The sequence below is a fragment of the Coturnix japonica genome, unplaced genomic scaffold (genome assembly GCF_054131305.1).
Source record: "Coturnix japonica strain WE unplaced genomic scaffold, WE-NBRP24 Scf103, whole genome shotgun sequence".
Taxonomy (NCBI): domain Eukaryota; kingdom Metazoa; phylum Chordata; class Aves; order Galliformes; family Phasianidae; genus Coturnix; species Coturnix japonica.
Genome location: NW_028189006.1, coordinates 151,841 through 163,773, shown reverse-complemented (window position 1 = coordinate 163,773; position 11,933 = coordinate 151,841). Strand labels below are relative to the sequence as shown.

Genomic DNA, 11,933 nt, shown 5'->3' with positions numbered 1-11,933 from the left:
AGGGCGATGGAGCTGAGGGACGATGGAACCGAAGGACGATGGAGCCAAAGGATGATGGAGCCGAGGGATGGAGCTGAAGGACGATGGAGATGAGGGACGATGGAGCCAGAGGATGGAGCTGAAGGATGATTGATGGAGCTGGAGGGCGATGGAGATGGAGGACGATGGAGCTGAAGGATGATGAAGGGCGATGGAGCTGGAGGACGATGGAGATGAAGGATGATGGAGCTCCAACCCCTGCCTGGCAGTGCCACCAACCTGCCCCATTGACTCCATCATGTTGCCCAGGGTCTCATCCAATCTTGCCTTGAGCAGCTCCATCGATGGACGGGGCATCCACCACCTCTATCACTCACAACCTCCTCACTCTCACATTAAAGAACTTCCCCCTGCCATCCAACCTCAATCTGCCCCTTTCAACCCCAAACCATCTCCCTCATCCTGCTCCTTATCTCCCCTCCCAATGAGCTGACCCCCCTCCTGGTTATAGGGTTCCCTTCAGGTGCTTTAGGCTGCAATGGGGTCACCCCATAACCTTCTTTATGCTGAACAAGCCCATCTCCCTCAGCCTGTCCCCATATAGGAGGTGCTGCAGCCCCCTGACCATCTTTATGGCCCCCTTTGGACCCTTCCCACCAGCTCCTGAGCTGGAAGAGCACCCTGCTGGCTCACGGTGGGTTTCTCACCCATTGGGACCCCCATATTGGGGTTCCCATCCATCAGGACCCCCATATTGGGGTTATCATCCATCAGGACCCCATATTGGGGTTATCATCCATCAGGACCCCCATATTGGGGTTCCCATCCATCAGGACCCCATATTGGGGTTATCATCCATCAGGACCCCATATTGGGGTTCCCATCCATCAGGACCCCATATTGGGGTTCCCATCCATCAGGACCCCCATATTGGGCTCCATCCATTGGGACCCCCATATTGGGGTTCCCATCCATCACGACCCCATATTGGGGTTCTCATCCATCCTTTCTGCCCCCTCACAGAGGTTCCCCTCACACAAACCCCCTCAGATCCCCTCACGGAGGGTCACTGTCACACATTCAACCCCAGAGACCCCCTTAGAGAACTCCTCACAGAAACCCCATAGAAAACCCCCTCCATATCCCTTCCCATAACGAAGAACCCCATCCCCCCCATTCCGACCCGGATCCAAGATGGCGCCGCCGCCTCCCCTCCCTCATCCCGTTCTTCCCGCCAAAGAGCTCCCCCCGTCACGTGACGGCGAGGGCGCGAGGCGCTCCGTCCCTACGCGCATGCGCGTCGCCTCGCCGCGAGGCGCGCCTCTCCCGCGCGCATGCGCAGTGCGGCGGGCACGCGGCGAGGAGGCGCAGCGCCGCCATTGTTGTTCGCCTCCTCCCGGTTGTTCGTGTGGGTTCCGTGACGGGGTGACGGTGTGTGAGGGCCGGGAGGGTCCCCATGTGCCCACACGGCTCCGTTCGGCCCCGGGTGTAGCAGCGGAGGAGGGAGGGAGCGGTGTTAAGTGCGATCGGGATGGAGCTTTACCTCAGGGAGGGGTGAACGCGGCCTTGTGTGGGGATGGGGGGGGTTTATGTGGGATTTAGGGCAGGATTTACCTCAGGGGGGAGATTGAAGCCTCAAATGTCGGCCTGGAAGCGGGGGGGTGTTTGTTCCTCCCCCATTATGGCTTTGGGTCGGGGGGATGTGAGGCCTGATGTGAGACTGGCTGCAGGGCTTACCTCAGGGAGGGCCCATTCACCCCCATTATAGGTCCATATTGGGGGTGTTAATAGCTTTATGTGGTACTGAGTGCAATGGTTACCTCAGGGAGGGCCCCTTCACCCCATTATAGGTGTGGGTTGGGGGGTTCACAGCTTTATGTGGTATTGAGTGCAATGGTTACCTCAGGTAGAGCCCCTTCACCCCATTATAGGTCTGGGTTGGGGGGTTCATAGCTTTATGTGGGATTGAGTGCAGTAGTTACCACAGGTAGAGCCCCTTCACCCCCATTATAGGTCCATATTGGGGGGGTTTCATAGTTTTATGTGGTATTGAGTGCAATGGTTACCTCAGGTAGAGCCCATTCACCCCCATTATAGGTCCGGATGGGGGGGGTTCATAGCTTTATGTGGGATTGAGTGCAATGGTTACCTCAGGTACAGCCCCTTCACCCCCATTATAGGTCCATATTGGGGGTGTTCATAGCTTTATGTGGGATTGAGTGCAATGGTTACCTCAGGGAGAGCCCCTTCACCCCCATTATAGGTACATATTGGGGGGGTTCACAGCTTTATGTGGGATTGAATGCAGTAGTTACCACAGGTAGAGCCCCATCACCCCATTATAGGTCCATATTGGGGGGGTTCACAGCCTTATGTGGTACTGAGTGCAATGGTTACCTCAGGGAGAGCCCCTTCACCCCCATTATAGGTCTGGGTTGGGGGGTGTTAATAGTTCTATGTGGGATTGAGTGCAGTAGTTACCACAGGTAGAGCCCCTTCACCCCCATTATAGGTCCATATTGGGGGTGTTAATAGCTTAATGTGGTATTGAGTGCAATGGTTACCTCAGGTAGAGCCCCTTCACCCCCATTATAGGTCCATATTGGGGGTGTTAATAGCTTTATGTGGTATTGAGTGCAGTAGTTACCACAGGTAGAGCCCCTTCACCCCCATTATAGGTCCATATTGGGGGGGTTCATAGTTTTATGTGGTATTGAGTGCAATGGTTACCTCCGGTACAGCCCCTTCACCCCCATATCATGGCTCTGGAGGGGGCACTGTGCCTCCTTATGTTGCTTTAACTCAAGGAGATCGTCCTGTCCTCCAAATTCAGCCCTGAAATTGGGGAATTGCCCTTATGTGACTCTGGGAGCATTATTGCTCTCAGGGAGAGCCCCCACCGTTTCCGTGGGGCAGCTGTAGCTTTCTATGGGGCTGAGAGTGGATCCCCCTCCCCACCACAGGGGGCAGTTTCAGCCCTTTCTCTGCTGCAGGGGTTTCATTGTGGAGCCCCTCAGCTCTTTGCTCACTCCATTTTCCCTCTGTGTATCTCAGGTGGTTTCTCCCCCCCCGCTGCCGCCATGGAGCAGTTCCCATTTGGAGACGAGAGCTCTGTGAGCCTGGAGATCCAACTGCTGGGCTTCACCGAGAGCCCCAGCCCTGAGCTCAGCCTGCAGGCTGCGGCTGCGGCCCCCCCGGATGGTGCAGCCCCCCCAGATCTGGCTGGTGTTGCACTGGAGGACGGGCTGAGCGTGTTGTCCCTGTGCCCAGACAGGGAATGGGACGGTGAGGTGCAGCACGGTGAGCATAGGGGGGGTCAGTTGGCAGCTTAATGGGTGGGGGGAGCAATTAATGGAGATCCACTAATTGACGCTTATATTAATGAAGGAACGTGGGACATGGAGGTGTTGATGGGCAGATTTATGTAGCTGTGGGGTCTTCCAAACCACACAGATCTGGGTCCTCTGCACATCCCCACTTGGACCATGGAGTCCTCCAAACCCTACAGACCCAGAGTCCTCCAAACCCCACAGATTTGGGTCCTCCATTCATCCCTATGTGGACCCTGGAGTCCTCCAACCACCCCAGTGTCCTCTAAACCCCACAGATTTGGGTCCTCCATTCATCTCTATGTGGACCCTGGAGTCCTCCAACCACCCCAATGTTCTCCAAACCCCATAGATGTGGGTCCTCCACGCATCCCTATGTGGACCATGGAGTCCTCCAACCACCTGCACACAGATCCAAGCCTTCCAACCTCCACACACCTTGAGTCCTCTGACAACCACCTTATTAATAAATTACTAATGAGGCTACAAAGGCAGGGCTGTGCTGATAACCTCACACTGTCCCTTCCTCCCTCTGCCCAGGGCTGTGCCTTCCAGTGGTGCCCAGCGCTGACCCTGCAGCCGCTCAGAGCCAGTTGTCCCCTCCCAGCTCTCCGCTGCCTTGTGGTTGTTGTGGGACCAGCCGCAGCCCGACTGACAGCCAGCAGCCCCAGCAGCCGTATGTGGGGCACGGCGGGTGCTTGGGGTGCGTTTGTGGCTGCTGTGGGGTCTTGTTTGCCCTCCTGGGGCTGTGCCTTGGGTGCAGGCTCTATGGGTGCAGGCTCTATGCTTTGGGTGCAGGCTCTATGGGTGCAGGCTCTATGCTTTGGGTGCAGGCTCTATGGGTGCAGGCTCTATGCTTTGGGTGCAGGCTCTGTGCTTTGGGTGCAGGCTCTATGGGTGCAGGCTCTATGCTTTGGGTGCAGGCTCTATGGGTGCAGGCTCTATGGGTGCAGGCTCTGTGCTTTGGGTGCAGGCTCTATGGGTGCAGGCTCTATGCTTTGGGTGCCGGGGGTTCTATGCTTTGTGTGCAGGGCTGCACTGGGTGCAGAGCGCTTTTGTTTCCCATTTGCATATCCATGTTCCATTGCCCCACAGCAGCAGGAAAAGGAAAGGCTGGCAGTGCCCGGAGCGACGCTGTGAGCTGCAGCCCCCGCGGTGCCCGCAGGGTTCAGGCTGTTCATCCTGCAGCCTGGTGGAGGACGGCGGCACAGCAGAGAGCTACCCGGCCGGCTCCACCACCACCACTGGCATTGAGCTGAATGGCAGCGTGGCCCCCAGCCCTGCTCTGTTGGAGCCCCCAGGGCTGCCCGCTGAGCCCGGTGCCGTGCCGTGCTTGGCATTGCTCAGAGCGCAGCAGGCGGCCGTCAGCTCCCACCCATGGGTCAGCGCCCAGAGGAGCAGCTCCTGCTTCACGCTCAAAGCCAGCCCTGCTGGAAGGGAAGCTCCCCTGTCCTGCTCCTTCCTCTCTCAGTACCCAGACGCTTCTCCTTTCCCTGTGCTGAGCTGCGGAGTGGAGGAGGTGCTGCTGGGCCGCCCTGAGGACAGCACACAGCTGTGGCAGAGCGTGGTGGAGCAGCAGGCGGTGCTGGGCGGTGCTGGGCAGCTGAGATCTGCCTGCACGGAGCCGGGGAGGCAGAACCTCCTGCAGGTACTGGCCGCCTCCCAGCACGCCCTGTCCCACGTGCTGACCCCCAAAGGGCCGAAGGATTCGTCTCCTTGTGCTCGAGAGCACGAGAGCGGCGCGGTGACGGATGGGCTGCACAACAAGGCTGCCTCCAGCAAGGGGGATAGGAGCAGAGCTGGCGGCGCGGGCGCAAGCAGGTCGTGGCGGGTGCCCGCTGCACGCAGGGAGAAGCTGGCGGCGGGGCTGGCGGGCACAGCGTCCCCCAGCCAAGTGGCCATGGACTCCTTTGCACCACGGCAGCAGTGCGGGATGAGCGTCCTGCAGCGCGTGCAGGTGTGTGAGAGCAGCGGGGGGAGAAAGGGGAGCCCTGCTCTATGGGCAGCACCGTCCTGGTGTTGGTGCTGGGGGGGATGGCGGCCTGGTTGCATGTCTGCATTGTGCAGCTGGGAATGGGGGGGTTCGGTGTTGGTTGTGTGAGCTGGGAGGGTGTTGGTTGACGAGTGTTGGGAGATGCAGTGACAGCGTTGGGGTGGTGACACCTCGTTCTGATTCTTGTTTCTTCACCCCCAGGGGGGAAACGTCTGCAGCTTCCCAGGCTCGGTGCAGGAGGACGGTGTGTCGGCTGCCAGGTGAGCGGCTGCGCTGAGCTCCAAGTAACGAGGCCTCGTCATCTGGTTGGGTTTGTGTTGTGCTGATGAACAGGGCTGTAAATGGGAACCATGAGAACCTCGGTTCTGCCTCAGTTGTATGCAGTGTGTGGCCAAATGAGCCCACACTGTGTGGCCAAATGAGCCCAAGAGTCTCCCCTCTGCTCCAGCTTTAATAGGGGAGACGCAGGGCTGTGCTCATCACACCAACGAGCCAGATGTTCCTTTTCTAAAGAGAACGGGGCTGATTTTCTCCCCTTTATCTCCACGTCCCCCTTAGTGTGAAGAGCAGCGCAGCTCCCACCAACAGCAGCGACTGCGACGGCGTTTTCCTATGCAAGAACTGCCAGCAGGTGTTCTACACCCAGAAGGGCCTGGACAGCCACATGTGCTTCCGTGACGAGCAATGGCTGCTGCCCCAGAGGAGAGAGGAGCCGCAGGTGAAGGGAAAGCGGAGGGGTTGGGGTGCTCACAAAGCAAATGTGGGGCACAAAGGTGGGGGTGGAGCCTTATTGAGGTCCAGGACCCCCCCCCCCAAAGTGCTGTGTGACCGCTGGGTCTCTCTGTGCTGCTCAGGGCCGTGCTGCAGACGATGGATCCGCTGCGAGGCCGGAGCTGCAGGAGGAGCCCTGCGAGGCCGGAGCTGCTCTGCTCATCCCTGTCTCGGTGCCGGTGCTGCCTGGGGGTGAGGTGGGTGAGAGCTGCATTGTGGGCTTTGCTCTTGTTGCCGAGCTCCCTTTTTGCTTCCCAAATGGTGCTGAAATAACACTAAACTGAGGGATCTGATGGTCATTAGTGTGACGATAAGCTTGTAAAGGTGATTAATTGGAGGCAGGTGAGGATATGGGGTGATGCAGGATCATCAATGGGGTGGTACAATGCACCAAGTGAAATAACTCAGAATCACAGAATTATCAAGGTTGGAAAAGACCTAGAAGATCATCTAGTGCAACCACTACCAATACTTCCCAGCTAAACTCGGGGCTCCTCCAGCCAGCGTAAGGAATGTGGAGGTTTCACAATTGGGTTTTTGGCCCAGGGTCGATGTTCCCAGCAGGGTTGGGATGAGTGTGTGTGAGGACCAGGTCTGTGCTTTGGTGCTGGAGCAGAGCAGCACCAGGTGGAGCCCTGCAGTGCCACCCTGCTTCCCCTGACACCTGCAGCTCCTCGTGGTGCCGCTTTCCTATGAGCAAACAAGACCCTGTTTGGAATCCTTTGTCCAGGTGACCCCCAAGGAGAGCCAGGATGGGAAGAGCCCGCGGCTCAACTCGCAGCCCAAGAAGAGGAAGCGGCAGATTCTCCCCAAGCCCCTCTTCATCCCCCCCCTAACGCCCCCCGACGTGCAGCCGGTCCCTGGGGGCTGCTACCGGAGCAACCTGCGCTCCCCGGTGCTGCTGATGGACCGGCTGCTGCGGGACCTGCTGCAGTGCTCGCCCTACACCCCCCCACCCATGCTCAGCCCCATCCGCGAGGGCTCGGGGCTCTACTTCAACGCCGTCTGCTCATCCACTGCAGCTGAGCCTTGTCGGCTCCTGGGCAGTGTGCTGGGTAAGGGGCAGTGCTGGGTAAGGGGCAGTGCTGGGTAAGGGGCAGTGTGCTGGGTAAGGGGCAGTGTGCTGGGTAAGGGGCAGTGCTGGGTAAGGGGCAGTGTGCTGGGTAAGGGGCAGTGTGCTGGGTAAGGGGCAGTGTGCTGGGTAAGGGGCAGTGCTGGGTAAGGGGCAGTGCTGGGTAAGGGGCAGTGTGCTGGGTAAGGGGCAGTGCTGGGTAAGGGGCAGTGCTGGGTAAGGGGCAGTGTGCTGGGTAAGGGGCAGTGTGCTGGGTAAGGGGCAGTGCTGGGTAAGGGGCAGTGCTGGGTCTGGCAGCTTCTCCCGTGGGGCTTTGGAGGCCGCAGCGTGCTGAGAACCCACCCTGCTGGGCACAGCTCTGGGCACAGCTTTGTGAAGGGCTTTCAGATGGGAGCTCCAGCTATTGGTCCCTGTTGTGGGCTGTAGGACACATGGGGTTTTGAGGAGTGAAAGGCAATATCTGAGTTAATCAGGGACTGTTTGGCCCCTGCTTGGCTCGCTGGCCTGGCTGATGGTGGGTGGCTCCTGGGCATTCCCTGGGATGAGGGAACTGCAGGAGAGGAGCCTTGTGCTGCAGTGGGAATAGAAACGAAGCCCTGGCAGCTGGTTTCCTGACCTTGTTGGTTTCCACCCCTTTCAGACCGCATGGATCAGGACTTCGGGATGTGCCTCATGAAGGACGGCACCAAAATCAGCATTGAGCCGTGAGTTACAATGCACGCCAATGGGAAACCATTGGGAAACGCACCCTGAGTGTGGCTCCCTTTCTGCCCCACTGCGGCCCCATTGCCCACCCCATTCCCCGCTCTGCAGCTCAGAATGTCCCCTTTTCTCTCTGTCTTTGGATGCATCCCCTCCAGCTCACCCTTCTCACCCCCTCCCCTTTCTCTCCCTCAGCCACATTAACGTTGGGAGCCGCTTTCAGGCCGAGATCCCGACCCTCCAGGACAGATCACGCTTAGGAAGCACTGAGCAGGCGGCCTTGGTGTGGAAGCCATGGGGAGACATCGCAACCAACGAGGAAACGCAGGACAGAGGTGGCTTCACCCTTTACCTTCAGGACCTCGGAGGTTCTATGGTTATAAAGGCTTTTACTGCAGCTTTCTGCACACCCCAATCTTCTGCCTTGGTCCTCTGTGCTCTGTTCTGTCGGGGTTGGGGGGCTGGAGCTGCAGGACGGAGTTGGCTGTGCCCCCCAAGAGGGGCTGCAGGAGGGGGGTGGCTTGGTGGGACCCCACAGCGGTGGCCCTCAGTTCTCTTTGTTGGTACCTGTGGGAGCTGATGGCTTTCCATTGCCTCGCAGTGATGGAGCTGCTGAACATGGCGTGCTCCAGCGTCATGCCGGGCGGGGGAACCAACCTGGAGCTGGCGCTGCATTGCCTGCACGAAGCACGGGGCAACGTGGTGGTAAGGAGCTGCTGCTGGGCCCTAATTAACAGCACCACAATTAATCCTTCAAGGTGTGAGCTGAGAGTGCAGGCTCAGGTGGGCCCACGAGCAGCTGGAAATGAGGAGCCCTTTGGGCTGAGGTTGTGGTGGGTTAGGGTTAGGGCTAAGGCTAGGGTGAGGGTTAGGGTTAGGGTTAGGGTTAGGGTTAGGGCTAAGGCTAGGGTGAGGGTTAGGGTTAGGGTTAGGGTTAGGGTTAGGGTTAGAGTTAAGGTTAGGGTTAGGGGTAGTTTTAGGGTTGGGATGGAGCTCAGATCCATCCCCTGCACTGGAGGGCGCTGCAGCAGCACAGAGCTTCCCGCTCCTGCTTCTCCTGCTGTCTGAAGCTCTTCTCCTCCACCTACAGGACGCTCTGGAGCTGCTGCTGTTCGGCTGGCCGCACAAATCCCAGTCCCATCCTCTGGCTAATTACCGCTACACAGGTAACGAGCTCAGAGCTGCCTTACAAACAGCCCAGGGGGGAAAGGTGCAGAGGTGTGAGCAGTCAGAGCGCCCCGAGCCGTCCCCATGTCACACTGCAGAGCTGCGTGTGCCGCTCTTTGTCCGCCAGGCTCCGATGTGTGGACGCCCGTGGAGAGGCAGCTCTTCAAAAACGCCTTCCATGCCCACAAAAAGGATTTCTACCTGATCCAGAAGAAGGTGAAACCCTCAGGCTGAGGGGCTGGGGCTGCACCTGGCCTTGGGGTGCCGTTAGCAGGGGAGAGTCGGGGCTTTCCTTGCTGTTCCCTATAGGGATCACTGCTGTTCCTCCCGCTCAGGTCCAGACAAAGAACGTGTCCCAGTGCGTCGAGTATTATTACATCTGGAAAAAGATCATCAAGTTTGAGCACAGCCGAGCTCAGAACATGGACAGAAAGGCCAAGAGGGAAAACAGTGAGGCCGAGGAGGCCGAGGAAAAGGTAGAAAACTGCTGCGTTGTTTTGCTGAGCTCCTTCTGCAGCGTCTTTGGAGCAAAGCTCTGCTCTTAAGCTTGATGTGAGCACGTGCCTGGTGGGCTTCTCCTTTCTTTAGCCCACCCGCTGCCCCTCAGCAGGCACAGAACTAACCTGTGCTGTCTGACCTGCAGCCCCTCTGCCCCCCCAAGAAGAGGCACTGCCTTCTGCCCAAGGAGAGCAGCAAGAAGAGCTGCAGGAAAACATCCCCCAGTGCGGGCAGCCCCTCCTGCAGCCCTGGCCGAGCTCCTGGCGCCGTGGAGCATCACAACGTGTTCCCTTGTGCTGAGTGTGAGAGGTAGGGCTGTGAGCATCACATATTCCTTGTGCTGAGTGTGAGAGGTAGGGCTGTGAGCATCACATATTCCCTTGTGCTGAGTGTGAGAGGTAGGGCTGTGAGCATCACATATTCCCTTATGCTGAGTGTGAGAGGTAGGGCTGTGAGCATCACATATTCCCTTGTGCTGAGTGTGAGAGGTAGGGCTGTGAGCATCACATATTCCTTGTACTGAGTGTGAGAGGTAGGGCTGTGAGCATCACATATTCCCCTGTGCTGAGTGTGAGAGGTAGGGCTGTGAGCATCACATATTCCTTGTACTGAGTGTGAGAGGTAGGGCTGTGAGCATCACATATTCCTTGTGCTGAGTGTGAGAGGTAGGGCTGTGAGCATCACATATTCCCCTGTGCTGAGTGTGAGAGGTAGGGCTGTGAGCATCACATATTGCCCTGTGCTGAGTGTGAGAGGTAGGGCTGTGAGCATCACATATTCCCTTGTGCTGAGTGTGAGAGGTAGGGCTGTGAGCATCACATATCCCTTATGCTGAGTGTGAGAGGTAGGGCTGTGAGCATCACATATTCCCCTGTTCTGAGTGTGAGAGGTAGGGCTGTGAGCATCACATATTCCCTTGTGCTGAGTGTGAGAGGTAGGGCTGTGAGCATCACATATTCCCTTATGCTGACTGTGAGAGGTAGGGCTATGAGCATCATATATTCCCTTGTGCTGAGTGTGAGAGGTAGGGCTGTGAGCATCACATATTCCCTTATGCTGAGTGTGAGAGGTAGGGCTGTGAGCATCACATATTCCTTGTGCTGAGTGTGAGAGGTAGGGCTGTGAGCATCACATATTCCCTTGTGCTGAGTGTGAGAGGCAGGGCTGTGAGCATCACATATTCCTTTGTGCTGAGTGTGAGAGGCAGGGCTGTGAGCATCACATATTCCCTTATGCTGAGTGTGAGAGGTAGGGCTGTGAGCATCACATATTCCCCTGTGCTGAGTGTGAGAGGTAGGGCTGTGAGCATCACATATTCCCTTGTGCTGAGTGTGAGAGGTAGGGCTGTGAGCATCACATATTCCTTTGTGCAGAGTGTGAGAGGTAGGGCTGTGAGCATCACATATTCCCCTGTGTTACACCCCTCCTTGGGAGCAGCATTGCACCCAGCCTGGGCCTGCTCAGTTCTGAGTTCTCTGAGCATCTCTCAGTCTGAACCCACATGGGTGGAACTCATGTTTCACATGTTTCATGGCCTTCATCTAATGAAGAAAGGAATTAATTAACACCCCCCCTTCCTTCTCCCCCCCAATTTTGTTTTGCAGGGTGTTTGACAAGATCAAAGGTCGCAACGCTCACATGAAGCGCCATCGGCCGCAGCACCGCGCCGTGCCTCTCCTGCAGGCCCAGTGGGCCCTGGAACCCCTCAAAGGAGAGGAGGCCACAATGGGGGGAGCCCTAAGCAGCAGTTGGGGGGCTGAGCCCCCCGAGTAACCCCAGGTGGGTTCTCTCTCCTTGTGGGCACCGCGATCCCTGGGCTCTCTCAGCTCCCGGCTCGGAGCCGCTGCGGAGGATGTTTGGCAGCCGCAGGAAAAGCTTTGGAGAAGCGTTGGAAGAGTTTGTTTGGGGGGGGGGTTGTTCAGTGATGGTGGAGCTGGGGGGGTTGGGTTGGGGTCTGGCCAATGGGTCCAGCAGGCAGAGAGGTGCCTGTTGACTCCCCATTGTGCTGCCCAGTTTCACCGACCCAAAATCCTTCTTTTCTCCCCTATTTTCTAGCAGACTTTTTGCATTGGGTTCTGGGGGCAGCAGCAGTTCTGTGTTGTTTAAAAGCAATTAAAACAATTGAATTAAAGCGATGGCGGGCGCTGCTGTTTGGCGTAGGGCTGCGTCCGGGTGTCTGTCCTTGCACTAATTAACGCTCGTTTGCATCAATAACGTCTCAGGATGGAGCTTTTTGGCCGGGTTGGGTGGCTGCAATGGAATGAAGGGGTTTTTCCTCGGCACAACTCCCAGCTTTGGTGGCATTTTGGGGATGGTCCCCATCGCTGTTTGATTCTTTCTCCTTCCCCAAGGGTCCAATGTGTGTTGTGGGCTTGGAGAAACGCTTTATCTAAAGCAGAATCTGACTGTTGTGGAGCCCTTT

At 57.5% G+C, this 11,933-nt stretch overlaps 1 protein-coding gene across 3 annotated transcripts; it reads left to right on the top strand.

The window, feature by feature from the left end:
- The first annotated feature begins 388 nt into the window (after window positions 1–388).
- On the top strand, window positions 389–11,646 carry LOC107307115 (zinc finger protein 541). 3 transcript variants are annotated; one of them, XM_085534913.1, is made up of 16 exons: window positions 389–1,410; window positions 3,034–3,279; window positions 3,849–4,011; window positions 4,404–5,265; window positions 5,503–5,561; window positions 5,860–6,019; window positions 6,156–6,269; window positions 6,803–7,127; window positions 7,785–7,848; window positions 8,042–8,181; window positions 8,448–8,551; window positions 8,937–9,012; window positions 9,141–9,229; window positions 9,349–9,489; window positions 9,657–9,820; window positions 11,116–11,646. In XM_085534913.1, exons 2-16 carry the CDS (start codon window positions 3,060–3,062, stop codon window positions 11,282–11,284), a joined length of 2,850 nt encoding a protein of 949 aa, XP_085391039.1. In that variant the 5' UTR covers window positions 389–1,410; window positions 3,034–3,059; the 3' UTR covers window positions 11,285–11,646. The 3 variants fall into 3 exon arrangements, with proteins under 3 accessions (XP_085391039.1, XP_085391040.1, XP_085391038.1); XM_085534914.1 differs by lacking the exon at window positions 389–1,410 and having other exon boundaries at window positions 1,607–3,279; window positions 3,849–3,984; XM_085534912.1 differs by lacking the exon at window positions 389–1,410 and having other exon boundaries at window positions 1,607–3,279.
- The last annotated feature ends 287 nt before the right edge of the window (window positions 11,647–11,933 follow it).